Genomic DNA, 21,993 nt, shown 5'->3' with positions numbered 1-21,993 from the left:
AAATCTCTGGTTGCTTCGTTTTTCTATCCTATATCAGATACTTTAAAGGTTTTAGTAAAGTTGCATTCTCATGGTGAGGCAAAGTGCTTTATGTGTGTGTCTGCGTGTCATGAACGGGGGTTTGAGTTTGAGTTACGGCAGACTGGCGCTACTTGTAAATGGAACGCAGCCTTCCTACGGCGGACAGCTAGTAACAGGAATCGGACGCGCGGTCCACCTTAGCAACAACCTAGCATGTCTTTAAAAACATATTCTGTCTTCATAACTATCAAAAACGTGAAATGATTTGCAAAGCGTGAAAGTGTTACAGCTGCAGAGAGCTATGGCGGCATCTTTGGAAGCTGTTTACATAGCTAATAATATACGATGTAACCATGGAGACAGTCAGTCACGTGAGCTAGCGGTGCACGTTTACTACAGTGAATAAGGTGATTGCGTGCACAGCGTCCACACACGCTGCACAGGGTAAAGACATTACTTCAATGTTGTTTTATATCTATATATATTTGCCTTCTGTTGACCATCACCTCAGGTTCACCATTACAGTTCCAGCATACAGATGCACACTGTTTAAATATGAACACATTCAAAAAAAAAAAATCATGTCTCAGAAATAAGCACAGCTGTTCATGTTTGTCATTATAGTTTTATTTGTAAGAAAATTATGAACTTCACATTGTGTATCAAATCAAAGAACATTTGACAAGTCTGAGTCATTCCTTTGCCCTACGAGAGCTGGAATAAATATATATCCTGACAGTTACAGTTGAGCAAACTTCAGTGAAATGTTGAAACAGTAGAGACAGGTAGAAATGGGATCAGACTAATCTTTGCTTAGTCAGACACGTCCTGTGTTCAGTCCATTGTATTAAAAAACAAACAATAGCACGATCCGTGTGATTTTGCATCTACTTCCAAATCGTAGTCAAGCAGCCCAGTCTCATAAATAGGTAACAGAAATGTCTCTAATGTAGACGTGTACAGTGTAGTGTAAGCATTAAAAGATCATAAAGGAAACACTAACATTTATGTGAAACTAATTTTAATTAAAAATGAGCAGGTGCTTTGCAGATTTAAAAGAAAGAATCTGAAAACAACACTTTTTTGGTCTAAGTGGTCAAAGTAGAAAACAGAACTGATGTTCAAGAACAAACCGTAGCTGCACTAATGTTACACATCTCGATTGTTGTGGTGAACAGACATGTTGCTTTTAAAACAACATGCAGTGTGTGACCATGACTGTTCACTGAGACCATGAACGCCACTTCGCTGAAGCATTCTTCTTCTTCTTGCCACCAAAATGGAAGCAGAAAGAGGACGAGCTGCTTTGATCTACTGAAAGGAAAAAGCAGAACATCTGAGCTGAAACCAGCCAGCTGAAATCATTAAAACAGAAACAATCATTCAATGCAGTGTCTCAGGTGGCTTAGCCTGTTACAACTGTTGACACAAGCTCAGTACAATTAACACACAGTGTCAGGGAGCTCCAGTGTGGGAACTAGTGGCTTTAGGTTTGTAGTCATTTAACTTTCATCCATTCATTCATTTAATTCAGGAGGAAGAAATGTCAGGTTGGTGCAGGCTGGTTACATGCATTTGGTCCCATGCTGTCTTTAACTAAATGACTTGGTTCACTTTATGGCTGGGCTGTATGTGGGGTTATATCATGTTATTTGGGCAGGAGTACCTGTCCCCTGTTAGGCTTAGAAAGTTTCTCCATAAGCAGAGCTTTTAACTCTTATAGCTTTTAGCACATCTGTAGCTGTGCAGGCTGACAGCTTTTTGGTGGCTCTTTTTACCCCACACTGCTTGTGAGTTTGTAAATAGCCCCACTAATTCTTTTGGGTTGCAGTTAACTTGGGAGGAAGGGTTGGGTCTGCCATGACTAGATGAATAACAATTATCTGGGATACATAAATTTCATAATGCATGCATATATCTCTATCAATTAAACCTGGCCTGAGTGCTGCCATTTTTTACATTCAGTTATTTCTCTTAGCAATGTTGGAACTAAATAATGAATGTGTTACAGTTAAACTGACACTGGTCAGTGTAAATGGCTCACTGGGACACAGAAACCTTTAAATTAAACCTGATATCTAGTGTCAAACAATATAAAAGCTGTAAAAGGTGTTTACGGTCAGAATTTATAAAACTATGATTGTAAATAAATTCAAACAAGTGAGCTTTTCTCTTTGTGCTGAATATCAATACTGTGGCTTCTTAGACTGTAAGCTTTACTTCAGCACAACCAGTTGTAGAAGCCGTCACTCCAAATGTCTTTTGATAACAAGAAAAAAATACCTTTTCAGTACATGGCCTGAAGTTCTTCTCCGACATCTTCTGCCATCGGCTTTGTCTGCTGGTTTGAAGACAATAAACCATAAAAAAGATGATTTAGTCACTTTGTCTGCATCCTGCAGCTCGAATGTGTCGTGTAACGATGTTGAATAGCCGTCGTTATCCCTCTGCTGTCAGTAGGATTGTACTGTACAGCATCTTACTGATATGTGAGGAATGCTAATGTAACACGATAACAGACGTCTGGTCTTACATCATTAAAATATAAAGGGCAGGAGATATTTAGATATTTTTTATATTTATATTACATTTTATAGCTGACAGATATTACTAAATAGATAGAATTTACTAAATGGTTGATGTGCATGAAAAATATGTCCATAATCACAAATGACCATGAAAGCCAGTAGAATTAATTCAACTGGACAATCAAAAGACATCCTTAAATGTCCTTTAAGTGGCAGAACAAATGAATAAACAGTTAATTGCTTACTTGAGATGAAATCTGCTCAGCTACTTTGAAAACAGCTTCTAACTGGTTCCTCCTTTAACAGGATGACTGCTCAGGGGTAGGGATGGGTATCGAAAACCGGTTCTTGTTGAGAACCGGTTCCCACTGTTTCAATTCCTTGGAATTGTTTGCCATTTTTGCAAACGCTTCCCTTATCGATTCCAGTCGCCCCGAATGACGTCACCACGTTGCGGAGCGTCATTTACCTGGCAGGAAACATGGCGCGTAAGCGGCTCAAACGCTCAAAAGTTTACGAGAACGGATGACAACAGGGCAACTTGCAATACTTGCAAAGTAGATATTTAATTTAAGGGAGGAAACACTACGAATATGCAAAAGCATTTGCTCACAAAACACGTGATAACCTTAAATGAATGTCGTGTTTTCAATTCCGCTCCGGACTCGTGAATCTCAACCCAGCAGCAGCGGTAACGTTTGCACGTCCTCTCCCGTTAATGCGGCAGGTAAATAATCAACTAACAGTGCATATTATGTTAGCGCGATCTGCCTTATTACAAAACCTGCCATTACTGTGCGTTTATGTGACCATGATGAGAGAGACAGACAGAGTCTGGCTCAGATGCTGGCAGTTCTCGCTGCAGTCTACCGGTAGCGTCTCCTTTCAGGCCAGGATAGACGAATGTCACCGAGCAGTGACTAAGTTCGTGGTAAAAGGCTTGAACCAGTGTTGCCAACTCCTCAGTAAGGAAAATCGCTATCGGTTGTCCCAAAAGTCGCTAGAAGTCGCTAAATGACGTCATCGCCTAATTTGCATAATTGGTCATGCTAATCTAATTGTAACCTATGTTGTTGGAGAGAGAAATAACATCGTGGAAGAGACATAAAGTGAGTAAAAAAACGTCCTAAATGCATTTAGAGTTTATTTAGAACTACAAATTAAATTTATTTTAGCAATTATTGTTTTTTTTAATGTCACAATTCCAACCCTGCTCCTTTACCCGGGCTTGGACCGGCAAAAGTGACCTGAAATAGGCACTCTGGTGGAGTTACTTTGTGTGTGTGTTTATAAGTAGTTTTAAACCTTGTGATCCACAAAACAGCATAAGAGTAAAAGAGTAAAAGAAGAACTGACTGCGTTACAGCACCCGCTGCTTGTTGAGAGTAAAATCGATACGTGCTTTCACGTCCTTTTTTTAGCGACTTTTTTTCGAAAAAAAAGTCGCTAAGGGGTCTGAAAACTCGCTAAATATAGCGACAAAGTCGCTAAGTTGGCAACACTGGCTTGAACCCATTTGCCACAGCAGATGCCCCCAATTTTAGGTAAGTGAATGTGTTTAATTGTAGGCAGGGACATTACTGGATATTCTTGTGTAATTGCTACAGAATAATTTATGTTACACTTTGTTATTGCTACAGAAGAATATTTCTTTTATTATTTTACATTTACAATGTTTTTTCCTGGGGACCCTGTGACACCCCATTGAAGAGCCGTAGGCTGGATCTCTTAAGATCTCACTGTTGGGTTTGTAAGGCCATGTTACTCCTAAATTTCTATCTTGTTCAAAGAGAAGATATAAAACAAAGTTCTAAGCTAATCGACCTTAGTGTTCTCCTTTTTTTAAAAGAATCGATAAGAGAATCGATAAAGAATCGAATCGTTAAACAGAATCGAAAATGGAATCGGAATCGTGAAAATCTTATCAATACCCATCCCTACTAAGGGGTAAGGCCATCATGCAGTCCAGCAACCTTTATGGTTCTGCTTTGCTTCACCAGGAACTATTAGGAAACCTTCCAGCGCCTCCTGTGAAAGACACAGGGAAAAACACAAACATTTATTAACATGTTCCACAGTGTTCCAGTTTGATTTTCTCATCCTGTGGACAACAACGTACAGGGATGCAGGTTTATTGTTAACTTTTGTAAGGTTTCTTTACTGAACTCATACCCAGCTCATACAGGACAAAGACAGGACAGGCTGCCAGTTTATCGCAGGGCGAAAACAATACATGTAACAGAAAATCCACTTAAATGTCTGATATTTATAATCATAATCATAATTATGATTTAAAATATAATTTAAAGGTTTCTTTAAAAATATATTTAGATTTTTTTTTATAACACCTAGAATATAAACTGTTTCAGGTTCTGACCTCTGACCTCAGTGACCAGGCTGTGTCCTCACTGCAGCTCCCTCTTGGAAGTACGTCTGCTTCTTGTCTTCCCCCAGTGATGACCCTTAATATCCCGTACTGAACAAAACAGGACAAACACTTGCCTTCATTTAAGAAGTACATTCATACAGAGATAGTCTATGGAAACACACTAGTTCACCCTTTGGGAGGAATCAGTTCCTGTGAAACATTTCTGTAAATCAACATTATGTGGAGAATGAATGAAATGAGTTCTTCAGGTGATCAGCAGTCCAACACTGACAAATGAAACTTCTGTGGAAGAAGAATCTGGACTTTGGATTTCCAGTCCAGTCCTGGTTTAAACTATTAAGGATTGAGCAACAGTGCTCATCTTTGCTCTTCGGAAATCTGTGTTAAACAACAACAAACATAAATTAGAAACAAAAATACATCTGAGTAGAGAATTTTAATCTTCAAATGTTTCTGAGCTGTCTTCAACCTGCTTTTAACACAGAAAAGTCCCACAGTCAATGCAGCCTGAATGAAATCCTAAATGTTCAGCACACAGAGAGACACAGAGGGACTGTTTAAAGTTTAGTGTTAACCTGAGTCACTGATCATTTACAGTATTACAGAGTCTGGCAGTCTTTGCATGATGTCCACGTCACTGTAAGTTTCTAGCTGACTCTCAGGTGTGACAGGTGTGCCAGCAGGAAAGAGTAATAACAACCTGCATCCTGCGGCTTGTCATTCAGGATTAAAGGAGCCAGACTTTGTTCACACAGCTAGGATTGTATTTTACACTGACCCTGGGTCAGTATAAGTATCATACAGTTTAAACGAAGCACTGAAACTTGCATATATTTATTATAGATGCACTGGAAGACAGCTGGCCACCTCATTTTGAAATCAGCGATCATCAGTGCTTCAAGTACTACCTCTTGCCTTCTGAGAGCAAAGGTCTTCTCCATCATTGCAGCCACCCTGTGGTCATTGTGTTTTTTCTTAGCTTCTGACAGGAGGTCTACTCTGATTTCTTCTAGTGTCTCTGCAGTTTCACCAGCTGGATACGTGGGGGAGTAATTCACTTCAGCTTTTTTTGGCTTCTTCACGCCATATGCAGGAGTACATTTGCCATCAGGTTTATGTTTTACAGAATTCACAGTAACTTCAGGCTGTCTAAGCTTTGTTCGGTAGTTAGCAAGTTTATACTTCAAGCTTGTTTTCCATCCGCCATATCCAGTGACTGAACCAGGCTCTTTCAAACATGGATAGGTTGTTACAAGAGCTTCTGCTACCTCATCAAACTCCCTGTCAGACTTAATTTTATGATCAGGATTCAACAAAGCTTCAGTTTCTTTGAAAGCAGCATTGGCCCTGGCCAGCTTGTAGTTGAGTATTGTAAGAGAACTGGGGAATGGGGAAGACATTGGACCATGCAGTGGCTCTTGAGGACGTAGATTCAGGAGAAGACAATATGTCTGTATCAAATGAGTTCCCAGGAGATGAAAGGGATGAGGAGTCATCTAGAGTGCGGGAAGTGGCAGCAGATGAGTAAAGAGGGAGGAGTGCTTCACCAGGTTCGACAGGTGCAACTGAGCTAAAGATGACCTCGATGGTACTTTTGTCCTGGATGTCCGACATTGACTCCAAGTTGGTGAATTCATTCCCAAATTCTGCATCCATGAAGTGAAGCCTGAAGTCCCCATTAACTCCACACTGTCCCTTTATCTGCTGAACTAGCTCACTGACAGACACTGGCATCCCATTTGGAAGGATCAATCTCCGGGAATCATTTTCTCCGAGAATGAGTTTCACCATTGCAGCCATTTCACAACAGCCTAAAAGAGGAAATTAAGACAACGTTAACCATTTCAACAACGGTAAATCTGATTTCAACAAAGCAATTCGGATAAAAGTGTGGCATGCTATGTCCATTCAAATGGATTCAAATAAAATAATGCCACATTAATTTTCAAAACATTTTAGATTTATTAGACTGCCTGTCATAAAAAAAACGAGTTAATTCCTGTAATTTGGACTCTTTCCTTTTCAGTGAGTTCAACATTTTACCATGTTGAACAGGAGTGAAGAATTTCAAAATGAATTATTTACATTATGTAACCAAATTTAAACTGGAATTCTCTCAGAAGTAAAATTATTAAAGCATAACATTCGCTTCAGGAATTAAAATAAATAATTGTAATTTCCTCCTCAGTGTACTAAAAACATACATCAATTGTTAAGTAAACTACTGTGCAACAGTTACAACTTACAAACTTACACATTTTAACAACCCATAAATAAAATGCATATGTATCACAAAAGTTTCTGTGGTAGAGCCCAACTAGCTTATTTGCAGAGGTTAAGTTATAAACAATACCTACATTTGAAGTAGCTATGTCTTTCATATTAGGCTTTTATACTTGTGCTAGCTTGACATTGTGCTATATTGTTGCACTAACGTGTTAGCTAGCTAGAATGGCATAAACAGACAGATTTAAAAAAACAAAAAAAACAAATGTGAATAAATATCCCTGAAAATAATAGACAAACTAATGATATCTTTGCGCAAAAAGTATTTTCATCTGGATGGATGAAGACAGATTCACTCTTACCTTTCCAAGGTGACCGTGAAGCAAACCATGCGGTTCTTCTTCTTCTTCAGTCAAGTTTAACGGCAGCTTGGATCCAAAACTGTTGCATTACTGCCATCTCCTGGCTGTTAATCGTCCGTCACTCCTGAATCCTCAGATCCTCTTGATGAGACCAGTACTTCTCAAAAAAAGAAAAACCACCACTTTCCCTCCACCATGACTTAACTTATTAACCACTTGCTCAAATGTAAGTTCCCTTCCACCACTCATTTCACCCCACATCACCCTCCTGTGACTTACATACTTCCTACAACTAAGGAGTACATGCTCAACCGTCTCCATATCAGTGCACCCATCACACAACCCCGTCAGATGTTTCCCTATCCGAAAAAGAGTATCATTTAAAAAGCAGTGGCCCGTTCGTATTCGACTGATAACAACCTCCTCACGTCTCTGCAATCCGCTACTCCTCTTAGCTTCTATTGTGTTTTGCACCCTATATAAATGTCTCCCTTTTGTTTCATTATCCCATGCCATTTGCCATAAGTTCCGACTTTCTGCCCAAACTACACTTTTCCCTTCAGATTTTGACAATGGTAACTGTACATCTATGTCAACTCTTTTGACAGCTGCTTTGGCCAACCTCTCTGCGCTTTCATTACCCAAGATACCCACATGAGCCGGAGTCCACATTATTACTACATGTTTATTTTGGTCAGACAGTCTATGATGAGCAAAAAGAATGTCATACAGAATTTGCTGATGGGTAGTTGTGTAACCCTGTGCAATACTTAATAATGCGGACAATGAATCACTGCATATCAGTACTTTTGAGACCCTGCTGTCCTCCACCCATTCTAGAGCCAGCAGTATGGAAAACAATTCAAATGCATACAGTATACACCCAGACGGGTTGATGTTCTTTTCGCAATCTTGATATTCAACACCGGAATTACCACTGCTACACCAGTTGCTTCTGTCTTAGGATCTTTTGACCCATCTGTATACACCTGTAAAAAGTCACTGTATTTGCTGTCCAATCTGTTATAGAATTTTTGACAAATATCTGTGGTCACTTTCCGCTTTCCAGTGTCCGTTAAAGAGCTGTCCACGACAAGACACTTCAATGTCCATATGGGACGTAAAGGCCACAACACTGTCTGATTAAAGACTTTGTCAGACACTTTAAAAGTTCTTGCACTATCATCTCCAACCCACCCAAAACTATTTTTAAAAACCTTCCCTCTTTCCCAACAAGCCCCCAACACTTTCTTAACAAAACCATGTGGTTTCCTGCCTCCTGTGCTTAAAATCACCCGTGATCTTGTGATATCGCGAGTCTTTAAGGCAACTAACCACTATCGTTAGATTTTATCATGTCATATCAACAAGAATAAATTTAAGAGGTGCTAAGTTGGTAAATTTCATGCAGATCATATATGATTTACAGAGATGGGCAGTAACGCGTTACTTGTAATGCGTTACTGTAATCTGATTACTTTTTTCAAGTAACGAGTAAAGTAAGGGATTACTATTGCAAAATCGGTAATTAGATTACCGTTACCTTCCCGTTGGAACGCTGTGTTACTGCGTTACTAAAACCGTGATTTTTTTGCGAGAATGTCTCATGACAGTGACGTAAGCGAGTGCGCCGTTAGTGACAACAGCTGTGTGCAGATCAACAATGGATCACATATCGATTGTGGGAGAGAGTATGAGCGTGCAGCGTTTAAAGTGTGGACGTACTGACCTTACTTTGAGTTTGATTCCATAAAAAGTGACAAAAACATTAGCGTTCATCGTGCGTGGGAAAAAAAACTTCTTTTTACAGCGAAAAAAACCCCCTAAACTTCCAAGCAAGCACCGAGTGCGCAACGACGTAATGGGAAACTCACAGAGAAAGTCGCGGATTCTTCAACTGACCGCGGCACACCTGCCTACCCCCGGACGATCTGATTTCCTCGTGTCAGCATTGTTCCCACATCATCATAATTAATGTTGTTCCAGGTTCAACATTGCAAGTGACCAATCACCTTCTTGTGACGTCATTCCTTTGCGACTTCGAAATACCCGCCTTCGAGTATTTCGAAATACAAGTGAAGAAGCGAGAAACCGCCGCCTGTCTGCCGAATTTGAAGTCAAATCGCCTGTCCGCCGAATTTGAAGTCAATTTAGGATACTTTCCTTTAATAAACGGTAAGCATTATACATATGTTCCTCACTTGGCTTGCTGTTTGTTTGCTAGCGATAGGCTACTTGACGACAGCATTAGCTAACCAGTGTTCTCTAGACCAGCGTTCCCCAACTTTTTGGGTGTTTCGTGGCCCGGGGGTTGGGTCAGGCAAAATTGCAGTAGCTTCCCTGATCATTTTACAAACATAAGTGAAGAGAATCTGGACTAAAAGGCCTAGACTTATGGTTGTGTGCTGAATCTATGAATCAAACTATCACCTGGAAACATAATTAACTGGTCCATAGCTGTGAAACTGGACATGAGTTCTTGATTCTATGGAGATTAACAGTAATCCAGAAATTTACAAATTTGTCCCAGGGACATCGCGTAGATGTTGTCCCTGGGACATCGCATAAATGTTGTCCCTGAGACATCGCGTAAATGTTGTCCCTGGGACATCGCGTAAATGTTGTCCCTGGGACATCGCGTAAATGTTGTCCCTGGGACATCGCGTAAATGTTGTCCCTGGAACATCATGTAGAAGTTGCCCTGGGACATCGTGTAGATGTTGTCCCTGGGACATCATGTTAAAGTTGCTAGAGACATACCATATGAAAGTTTAGCTTCTTTTAGCCCCTGTTTGTTTTATATTATTTTATATATATATATTTTTTAATATTATATTTAATATTTACATTGTATTGCAAAAACCCCCAAAACAAGTTAAAATGAATTAATGAATATTGACTAATTAAACCTTCGTTATTTTTCCACCAGAAATGGACGACATAATTAGAAGAAGTGTTCTGAATGACGAAAAAAAAAGAACTGGAAAAGACACACAACTTTGTGTGCATGTGTCACAATGCCAGGAGGACCCATTCAGTGTTGTGTTAGAAAAATTGAACTCATTAACCCTTCATGGACATTATAAATGTTTAAATGTTGCCTCAGGTAAAGACAGGAAAAGAGACTATTACAAATTCAACTGCATCAGAGCTGGGAAAAAAAGTCGAAACAGCTACAGAGCAGTGGGCTGTAAGGCCTATGTTTCATTTAAAGTACTCAAATGTTGGAAAGACCACACAGTCATCGTGCAGCGTACATATGATAAGCATGATGGGCATGATCCTTCGGACCCAAAAGACGCACATTTCAACAATATTTCCAGTGATTTGAGGAGGAAGATTGAGGAACTGCTTTCCCTTGGAACTAAGCCAGCCATCATACTAACCGAATGTCATAAATGGGCCAAAGAACATGGACACAGAGATCTTCACAACAGAGAGCATTTTGTCACACCACGTGACATTGACAGTGTTAGAACCTGCATGATGAGGAAGAAGCACTTTAACTGTGGAGACAGTCAAAGTGTACATACCTTACTTAATGGAAAACATCAAGAACATGTTCTCTTCTATCAACCATACACATCTGACCAAGAACTAATGATTGTTTTGCAGACACCTGTAATGAAATCAAACATGGAGAACTATGCAAAACAGTTAGTATTTGTTGACACCACGCACTGCGTTAACCAGTATTCATTTCCCTTATTCACACTTGTTGTAAGAGATGATCATGGGCATGGAGTCCCTGTGGCCTATGCTATTGTCAGCAACGAAAGTCAGAAAACCCTGGAAACTGTTCTTGGAATAGTTTGTGAGCATTTCCCAACTTCCCCGAGGTAAATAATACATTGACAGCTATTAATTTTGAAATAATTCCTTTTCAAAAAAGTTATAACGTGCCAGAATCTAATGCTATAGCTGCAGCATGGGCTGCAAAAAACTTTCCTTTCCAGTTGTTAAAGTTATTCCTATAGGCTGTATGCAGTATTTTATATATCTACTTGTGAGTTGAAATGTTTAATTTGGCATTGAAGTGGTGCTTTGAGATAGCAAAAACATTTTCATACTGTTTAATCTCATTTAGTGTTTTCTTTTTTTCTGTAGAGCATTTATGGTTGACAAAGACTTTGCGGAAATAAATGCTTTGCAGAAGGTTTTTCCAGAGTCAGCTATCCTTCTATGCTGGTACCATGTCTTGCAGGTAAACCACATTGTTTTCTTTTCACGTTGTCTAAGATGCACCTGAAACACATTTTTACAACAGGGTCCTGTTGTTATGATTTGCCTCATTGTGATATTCACCTACTCAGGTTAATGAATATAAAGGGATAAAATGTTGAGTGACTATGTCCATCCATTTAAGACCACAGTGCACTCATCTTCTGGTGGCTGCTTCCCAAAGCTCTTTTTGACATTTAAAAATATGTTTGCCTGGTTGATTTCTGTAATGCACAGGTCCTCTTGTCCAGTGAGTGACAAAGTTATTTTTGGACGTCAGCTTTCTTTTATGCTTTTTGTACAGCTGCTCCTCTGTCTCTCTCTCCAGATTAACTTTTTTTCTCTTACATTCACAGGCTGTTAATCGATGGCTTTCAAAATCAGAGTCCGGGGTCCATGGGCTTTCTAACACCCAAAAGAGAAATGAAATCATTTCTTTCTTTTGTAAGCTGAAAGCTTGCACATCTGTAAGTGTAATTTGTCTATTTCACATTTTGATTTCTTGATTACACTAAGAGCATAATAACTTTCAGTTGCTAAAAAAAGTTACAGAGAGATACAAAATAGATTTTTGAAACAATTTCTAAAACTGGCTTCTTATCTTGCTTATCAAAACAAGTACTTAAGCTGTGCAGAACATCATTGTGTCACCCACTGTGCAGTAGAACTTGTGAGTGGGATTCTTTCACAGACAGATGCTGAAACCAAATATGCTTATAGGTTTAGTGTTCCTTCTTAGCCATTGTAAGGGAAGAACTAATTGCTTCTTAATACAAAAACACGACATATTATTAATAACTTAAAATTCTTAATGTTATTCAATAAAAGGAAAAGGGCTTCAATACATAATATTAAAGATTTCAATAGGTCTGTTAAATGGATTGAAATATATTCTGTTGCATCCAATTCTCTTAGGAGGATGACTTTAAAGCCACATCAGCAGAGTTCTGCCAGACATTTAAGCAATACCCTTTGGTGTGCCAGTATTTTCAGAAGCACTGGGAAGGCATTGGCCACATGTGGTGTGACTACGGCCGTCGCTTCAGTCACGCTCATTCTGAAACAAACAATGTGATTGAAAGGTATGATTTATTATTTTGACCTCATTCAATTGTATTGCTGAAAAAAAGATATTATGCTTTAATCCAAGAGGCTAAACTGAGTAGGTTCGTCATGTCATTGCCAGAACAGGTTTTAGGCAAATCCTTTAAATTCTAGCAGCGTTTTTTATGTTATCACAACAAAAAACAGAGTAGGTGGATTTGCCTAAATCAGCTAAACCGGCACAGAGCATTCCTTTATAAAAGATGTGTGCAATAGGTATTCCAATTTTTTAAAAAATAATACAGTCTTGATTAAAACTTTAAATTCCTTCAATTACAGTTACTAATCATTTCAAATAACTGTTTTTCAGATTTTTCCACCGCCTGAAATACCAGTTTTTATCTGGCTACAAGAATAGGCGTCTGGATGATCTGATTGAAGTGCTCCTAGGGAAGGCCGACGACTACTTCTCAGTCATAAAAACCCTGCAAGATGTGGGCCGCATGAAAAACAGGTTTGCTGACACCTTGTCTCAAGTTTCAGACTCTGCTTCAAGACTGATGGAAAGTGGTTGGGCTCTTAAAATTACAGTCAAGAACAGCCATGGAGTTAATGCATATCAAGTCCCATCTGAGTCAAGAGAAGACATGGTGTATGATGTCTGCCCTGTTGAGTCCTACTGCAACTGTACATATGGCTTACGAGGACTTCTTTGCAAGCATCTAGTGTTACTTGCAAAATTAGCAGAGGCTGACAATGACATCTATCCAAACATGGAAACAGACATTTCTACCTTGGCAAGAATTGCAGTGAAAGAAAGGCATTACTTTGTACACTGTGAGGACTTGAAAGTGATAAAAATGCCAAGTTTGTTTGGAAATCTGTGTTTTTTTGCATCGGCTGAAACACTTCAGTGCACTTGTTGTACGTTCTCTCACTATAACACATGTGCTTGCCTGAAGGTGGCTTGTAGCCATTTTAAACAAATGAAAAACTCTCTGAAAAGTCCTCTATCAACTTTGAATGACACTCCTGTAGTTGAAAGCACAGACAAAAAATGCACAGAAGATGCAGTTGGAAAACTAAATGCTGTTTTAGACACAGTTAAACAGTGGGCATTCATTCCAGAGGGTATTACTGCAATGATAGATGAACTGCATACAAATGTCTTAAAAACAAAACAAGTAGGCAAAAGTATATGCCAGTACGAAATAAAGACGACAGATAATGCACGCAAAATTAGGCCATTGTATTCTAGCAAGAAACGTTCGGCCAGCATCGACATTCCAACAGTCTGTGAAAATGAATGTGAACAGTCGATAACCACTGAAAGAGAGACATCCTCTGGAGAAAATGAAAACCTTTTGGAATACAAAACAAAAAAGAGAAGAGTTAAAGCTAAGTATATGCACAAGTAGACTTTTGTGTGACATTTCAAAGGGACTGCATCCATTACTTCTGTTTATTGAAACCTAAAGCTGAATAGCTGTCTTAACTTTCTGCCAAGGAACAGATGAAAAGAAATTGTTTGGTCTCTCAAGCAGTTGTTATTTATGTGTGTTATTCATTACTTTGGCTTGGTTGCTGTTTTTGATACAAATTCATCTGTGCCCATTGTAATATTTTCATATGTTACTATTTTTATATTGCTATGCATTATAAATAAAGGATTACTTATTACTATTAAAGGTCTGCATTTGTAATTGTTGGTATTATTTATAAAATATGCGCTCTTAAGTTTTTTGCTCCATAAAACGATACCTGTCACTTTTTGGACATAGAGTATCAGCTGTTGAGAATCCTGGCTCATACAAAATAGAAGTAAAAGGTTTCAACATCCAGCCTTTTTATGATTAAATACAAAGTGTAATAACAGAGTTATTGGGGTGTGATTTTGTTAATAGTTAGTCTTAAGTATAAGTTTAATAGTAATGAGTAAGAAAATATAGCCAGAATAATGGAATGAGACTAACACCTGACCTCACACTGAGATTTGGTATGAAGTGGCATGTTTGTGCTAATGCTGACATTGGGGCTCAGAGTTCCTCTGTGTGTATATATTTGTGAACGTTAACTTGGCTAATGTCCAAGGGTTTGACTGCTTTCCTGTTGGATTGTATCACAAAGAACAGGGATAAGAGCACCAGTGGCCGTGCACACCCTCATCTCTCTCCTTCACCCGATCATTAGTAGATTAGACTTCAGTATAGTGCAAGTGATTTGATTTTATGATTATTTGATTCAGTTTTTTCTGTGTTCAAGCTCAATTACTTTAATAAAATATGTTGAATTCAAACAAATAAATAAACAAATAAACTGTGGACATTACCCTTTTAAACCTTTCTGAAACAAGACAGGTAAAAACCAGTGTATAAAAGTTTACATAGGTATAAATAGCTCTAACACTTTACTCCAGCCTGGCGTCCACACATGTGGACATCACATTTTGGGTTATTTAGACCAAAATACTAAATCTTGATCAACAAGTGCCTGATATACAGTTATGAGGACATTATACTGCAACTGTTCTATCGAAATTTCAAATTAATGTCCTCATATGTGGCTCTCATTTTTCTCAGAAACAAAAATTAGGTAAAAAAAAACAAAACCTGGTAATTCTTTCTTTTTACATTCATCGGGTTCCAATCGGCCCAAATATCAAAGAGAAATTAAAAATGCATGCCATGGAAGATTTCGGGTCTTAGGGGGTTAAAATGACCAGACCCCTCCGGCCTGTTTTCCAGGCCACTAAATTAAACCCAGTCAATTACCAATTGAACAGAATAAAAACCTACGAGGTCCACTAATAGTCCAAAAGTCCAAATCTTTAATAGAAAAGACAGGCAGAACTCAAACAAACAATAATCCAAACGAGGAGCATATATACACACTGGAAAGTAAATAATTATAAGTTATTAAATCAGACTAATTAAATACAGTAAAACTAATAAGGGAAGACGAACACACGGGAAATAAAAATAACAGTGTAAACATACCAAAACTCAAAATAAAACAGGAAAGCTACTACAAACCGAGTGTGACACAATTACATTCATATTGAAACATATGTGATAATTTTCTTTCTTTGTAGCATTTTTAAGATATGTGTTAGAACAGTCATTATGCTGTTTGGATTAGGAACCAATCATTTTTGCCAAATAGTTAACACAAACTTAGAACAACAATGAACAATTTTCAAGATTCTGATTTACAGAACAAACAAAAGTCACAAAAGGTTTCATTATTTAAGAGACAAGATCAAGTTTTTCACACAGGAATGAAATGACAGAATCCAGTGCAGCGGGGCCAAAGGTGTGTGTCAGCAAACTGAAGGTTGAGGAATCAGTCAGTTCATGTTTAAGATTGTGTTGGATTTTGAGAAGAGTCTGTCTGTTATTAGAAAGTAAGATTAACAATGTTACACCAATAACCCAAATAAGATAAGATAAGATAAGATAACCTTTATTAGTCCCACACGTGGGAAATTACAAATACGGGGAAATGACAAATAATACCAAAAAAGATACAACTTTCATATTGTTTTACTAACTTACTTTGTCATATCAGCACTTGAATGGTCGATGCCTTTACAGACCATGTCTGTTGTGACATCGCAGGCCAATCTTCCGGCAAACCCGAGGGCTAGCTCCCCAGCCTCCTCTTCACTCAGAACACTAAATACTGTTACTTTAGTTTTGGCCTTCTTAGGCCTGTCAAGAATCATTGCGGGCAGTTTGGCTTTACGGCCCTAAAAAAGAAAAAGTGCAAACACCAAAAGAGCAGAGAGAGACACACACACGCGCACAAAGTTAAATGCTTTTGTTTACATGGTGTAATTGTGTATATGTTGCAGCAAATGCACAATTTCCAGCCACATTGTCACTTCATTGATACGAGTAACCCGGATTTATTTCAGGTGACATCAAAATCACGAAATGTATACCTACCCCAATCAAACCTCTGAAAACATGAACTGACATGTTCTCTGCGTTGATTCTGCGCTTGATCTCGTCTTCTGTTATTGTGTAGGTTTTCTTTTTTGAGCTTGGTACAGATAAGCGACCATGCACTCTGTAAACTGTACTAGTTCCTTCTGAATCAGTTTGGAATTCTGTATCTGCATCGATCCTGTCAACATCATCAGCAGCAGCATTATCTGTACTCAAACTTGTGCCGTATACTTCTGCTTCTTTTTCGTTGTCTTCAGTCTGTGTACCTTCATCTCTTTCAGTCTGTGTACCTTCATCTCTGACTGTCAGTCTTCCTATCTCACTGTTACTTGTCGATTTGCTGCAGATATTCTCTCCCTTAGGAACTTTTCCTTTGTCATTCGCTGCCTGATGCTTTCCCTGATGACATTCTTCACTGGCTACTTCTATTGCTCCTCCTGTATAGCCACCCACTATGCTGCACAACTCCTTTCCCTCTGCTGTGCTGCACTGTGCTGTTACATAAAGAAGAATGATATAAACAGCACTATATCAATTTAATTGTGAAGAGAAATCCCCACAATACGACACAGTTATGTCTAAAATAGTTTTGTGTAAAAACTGGATCTTGAAACGTCCACTTTAATTACACAGTCCTGGTGTGCAAAGGCAAAATTACGAAAAAAAATTTCACTTTAAACATTTTTGGACATTGTTTAGTTATATTGTGACTTACTCTCACAGAAGATACAGATGCCACAAACAGACTTTGAACAACGCATGTGCTTGTATGCACCACATTTCTGGCACTGCACCTGTGAATTAAAAAAAAAAAAAAGAAGAAGAAATAAACAAACAAAAAACAAATGAACAAAGTCCATTAAATAAACAATCTATATGGCTAAGGACATGTCATAGTGTACCCGGTCTTTGGCTGCAATCACACACCAGCACTGACTGCACTTCCTAGTTCGATCTGCAAAATATAATTTGTTTCAGTACAAGTTACATTTTCCAATGTTAGAGAAAAAGAAGGCAGCTAATTTTATCTTTACCTATTGAGGAAAATAAGTAGTGGCAAAGTCGGGACCTGAGCTTTGTGATTTCAGTGTTGTACTCCTCCACTTGTGTTTTACCGTCAATGAGAGATTGGGCAAACTAATAATTGACGAAGAAGAAAAAAAACAAAAAAAACAAAAAGAATTAGATTAACAAAGAAATGTTTGTTTGTTTTTAACCCCCCCCCCCCCAAGAAAAAAAAAAAAACAGAGCAACCAAAGCAAAGCATTACTGCTGAAATGGTTCAATCTACAAAAAAAATTGAGATTTTACCATCCTGCCTCTAAGGCTTTAAAAACTGAATAGGCAAAAATGTAAACATTACTTATATAGGTTAAAGCTATAGTTTTCAGTACCATTATGACATGCACTCCACATGAGTTCCCATCCTGTTGATGTGGGTGGCTCACATGTGACAAGGTCTGTGATGTTTACAGATGTTTTATTTTGAAAGGTCGAACAGGAAACGAAAAAAATGAACAAGTTAGCGCTGCAGACTGTGTTATCGCTGCAAGCCTGAGAATAAAAGAATGGAACTGAGAATTACCGAGGGTGTGATCATTAATGTTTGAGGCATGCAAACATTACATTGGCGACGAGAGTAAAGGTTACAACCAAAGCAAGACGAAGAAAGTTGCCCTACCCGGAGCTTAAGAGACAAGAACATGGCTGCACACGCTACTCCACTTCCACCCTTCGACACGGAGACCGACCTCGGTTCCGTCGGACCTCGCTGGACGAAATGGCTTCAGAGGTTTGAAAACTACACCACCGCAATGAATATTACTGGAGATGCAAGATTAAGAGCATTATTGCTGCATGTGGCTGGTGAAAAAGTGCATGACGTTTACGACACGTTAGCAACGGATGGCGACAAGTACGCAGATACAAAACAGAAATTGTCAGCGTACTTTGCGCCTAAGAAAAACGTGCAGTATCAGATTTATCTGTTCAGGAAAGCGGTGCAAGAGTCAGGTGAAACGTTGGACAACTATCACACCAGGCTTAGGATTCTAGCCAAAAACTGTGAGTTTGCAGACATGACTGCAGAAATCAAAACACAAATTATCCAAAGCTGTACATCATCACAGCTGCGTAGAAAAGCACTCAGAGAACCTGATTTAACGTTGGATGATCTATTAAATCACGGGCGTGCATGTGAGTTGTCTGAATTGCAAGCTACAGGGATGGAAGCTGACAAGACAGCTGCAGTTAATAAAGTACAGCACAAAACAGGACGTGATACCACGGCGAGAAACAAATGGACACCCTCATGGCAGCCGAATAACCGCTGTCGAAACTGTGGAGGCAGATATCCTCATGAGCAAGGCTGCCCAGCCAAAGACAAAATCTGTAATTCTTGTGGCAAATACAATCATTTTGCAAAGCAATGTCGCTCAAAGACAAAAGAGACACATTGTGGAAAGAAGTATAAGAAAAATCTGCCACCGCAAACGGTTCATCAAGTAACAGATAGCACTGCACATGTGGAGACAGGGCACACATCCAGCAGTGATGACGCCTATGTATATGTGGTGAACACAGCTAAACATCCTAAACTCCCACATACTGAAATCAGAGTAATGGGCACCCAGATACAGGTGCTAATCGATTCTGGGGCCACTGCTAACTGCTTAACTGAAGCTACCTACAACAAACTGACACCACGTCCTACTTTGACGTCTACAGACATCAAGATTTACCCATACCACTCATCTACGTCTCTCCCTGTGTGTGGTGCATTCAGGTGCAGTGTGGAAAAACAAGACAAAACAGTTAGGTGTTCCTTCTTTGTCATTAAAGGAGGAGGTTTCAATATTTTGAGTTTTGAAACCTCAAAAGCCTTGGGACTCCTCCATATTGTGACTGCGGTCTCTTCTCAGTCTCAACGTTCTGTTGCAGACAAGCTAGTAGAACAACACCCAGAACTTTTCCAGGGAATTGGAAAACTCAAAGATTTTCAAGTGAAACTGCACATAAACACAGATGTAAAATCAACCTGTCAACCCCACAGACGTGTTCCTTTTCATTTACGTCAAAAAGTGGAGGATGAACTTCAGAAATTAGAAGCTGATGACATTATTGAAAAGGTTACAGGACCAACACCGTGGGTTTCACCCATTGTAACACTGCCAAAACCAAAGAATCCGAATGACGTACGGATATGTGTGGACATGAGACAAGCAAACACTGCAATCGAACGAGAACGACACGTCACGCCCACGATTGATGATGTAATCCATGAGCTGAATGGATCTACGGTGTTCTCAAAACTTGATCTCAGGGCAGGATACCACCAACTTGAATTACACCCCGACAGCCGCTACATTACGACGTTCACTACTCATCTGGGACTCTGAGCCACTGCGCAGGCTCACGCACAAGGACACCCCTTGGACATGGGGTCAAGACCAAGAAACTGCGTTGCAGGCACTCAAGGTCAGTCTCACAAGCGACACGACGATGTCCTACTTCTATCCCAGCAGACAGACTGAACTGATAGTTGATGCTAGTCCAGTAGGACTGGGTGCCATTCTCTGTCAAAAAGATGAAAAGGGGATGAAACACATTATTGCATACGCAAGCAGAGCACTGAGTGATGTGGAAACGAGATACTCGCAGACAGAGAAAGAAGCACTCGCCATTGTGTGGAGTTGCGAACATTTCCATTTGTATGTTTATGGACATCCATTCACACTGGTGACCGATCACAAGGCACTCGAAATCATCTGGAATAACCCAAGATCAAAACCACCTGCCAGAATAGAAAGCTGGGGACTGAGACTTCAGCCATATAACTTCAGAGTGGAATACAGAAAAGGTGCTGATAATCCAGCTGACTTTATGTCACGTCACCCAGTGCCAACACAGGAGAATGAAAGTGCTCGTGCATGTAAGGTTGCAGAAGAGTATGTCAATTTCTTCTCTTATCACTCCACCCCAAAAGCCATGACACTTCACGAGATAAAAACAGAGACTCTGAAAGACCAGGTTCTGCAGGAAGTCATCGGTCACATCAGAAACAACACGTGGCATCTAACAGATAAATCCCAGCATGCTGACATGTTGAAATCATTCAAACATGTTCAAAGTGAACTAACAGTAGCCGACTCATCTGACTTCATCCTCAGAGGCACGAGGATAGTCATTCCAACTATCCTACAAGAAAGAGCAATACAGCTGGCACACGAAGGGCACCAGGGTATCGTCAAGACCAAAGCGCTGCTACGTACCAAAGTATGGTTCCCAGAGATCGATCGGAAAGCAGAATCTGCAGTTCAAAACTGTCTGCCATGCCAAGCTAGCACACCTGTCACACACACTGACCCTCTGCAGATGTCACCATTACCGGAAACGCCCTGGCACAGTGTCAGTGCAGACTTTTATGGACCACTCCCTACGGGGGAATACCTGCTCGTCATCACAGACGAGTATTCTCGCTATCCAGTCGTTGAAAGTGTACGCTCAACATCAGCATCTTCTGTTATCCCAGTAATTGACAAAGTGTTCTCCATGTTTGGGATCCCAAGGACAGTAAAAACTGACAATGGTCCTCCTTTTAACAGTGAGGCTTTCTCACAGTTTGCAGACTACCTAGGATTCCATCATCGCAAAATCACACCTTGTTGGCCTCAGGCGAATGCCATTGCTGAGAGATTCATGAGAACCCTAGGTAAAGCACTGAGAGTTGCCGAGACGCAGGGCACACCATGGAAACAGCAGCTAAACATCTTTCTTCGTGAGTACAGATCTACACCTCATAGCACAACAGCGAGTTCACCAGCTGAAATACTGTTTCAACGCCAGCTATACACCAAGCTCCCTTTCGTTAACACCACTCCACGGAAGTGTTCAGATGCTGAAGTGAGAGCAAGGGATGATAGTGCAAAGATCAAGATGAAGGTGATCGCAGATGCAACTCGTCACGCCAGACCACACTCACTAAGTCCGGGTGACACAGTGCTGCATCGCCAACCCAAGCACAACAAATTATCCACACCATACAATGCAAAACCCTACAAAGTGACTAAGGTTAAGGGTTCTGAAATTACAGCTACACGGGATGGACACTCAATTGTCAGGAATGCCTCATTCTTCAAGAAAATCAGACATGGACTTGAAGATGCCCCACCTGGACGGCATGTCGACCCCGCCTTAACAGACAAGCCCAGATACCCAGTCAGATCAAACAGACGCGCACCTATGCATCTGTC

The 21,993-nt window shown here is 39.7% G+C and overlaps 2 protein-coding genes and 1 long non-coding RNA gene across 3 annotated transcripts; 1 reads left to right on the top strand and 2 right to left on the bottom strand.

The window, feature by feature from the left end:
* Window positions 1–655: 655 nt before the first annotated feature.
* LOC308411852 lies at window positions 656–3,029 on the bottom strand. Its single transcript, XR_013974457.1, has 3 exons — window positions 2,795–3,029; window positions 2,305–2,362; window positions 656–1,335 (listed from the first exon to the last, which is right to left on the bottom strand). It is a non-coding gene; the product is annotated as an uncharacterized lncRNA (long non-coding RNA).
* Window positions 3,030–3,036: 7 nt separating this feature from the next.
* LOC308411851 (uncharacterized protein) lies at window positions 3,037–7,566 on the bottom strand. The gene is made up of 4 exons (XM_080905888.1): window positions 7,527–7,566; window positions 5,847–6,749; window positions 4,927–5,025; window positions 3,037–4,577 (listed from the first exon to the last, which is right to left on the bottom strand). Exons 2-4 carry the CDS (start codon window positions 6,432–6,434, stop codon window positions 4,506–4,508), a joined length of 759 nt encoding a protein of 252 aa, XP_080762014.1. The 5' UTR covers window positions 6,435–6,749; window positions 7,527–7,566; the 3' UTR covers window positions 3,037–4,505.
* Window positions 7,567–9,655: 2,089 nt separating this feature from the next.
* LOC308411301 (uncharacterized protein) lies at window positions 9,656–14,479 on the top strand. Its single transcript, XM_080905186.1, has 6 exons — window positions 9,656–9,701; window positions 10,456–11,365; window positions 11,634–11,730; window positions 12,104–12,214; window positions 12,663–12,829; window positions 13,162–14,479. Exons 2-6 carry the CDS (start codon window positions 10,458–10,460, stop codon window positions 14,207–14,209), a joined length of 2,331 nt encoding a protein of 776 aa, XP_080761312.1. The 5' UTR covers window positions 9,656–9,701; window positions 10,456–10,457; the 3' UTR covers window positions 14,210–14,479.
* Window positions 14,480–21,993: the final 7,514 nt, after the last annotated feature.

The sequence above is a fragment of the Rhamphochromis sp. 'chilingali' genome (assembly GCF_963969265.1).
Source record: "Rhamphochromis sp. 'chilingali' genome assembly, chromosome: 15".
Lineage (NCBI taxonomy): Eukaryota > Metazoa > Chordata > Actinopteri > Cichliformes > Cichlidae > Rhamphochromis > Rhamphochromis sp. 'chilingali'.
This window is presented reverse-complemented; position numbering and strand designations above follow the sequence as displayed.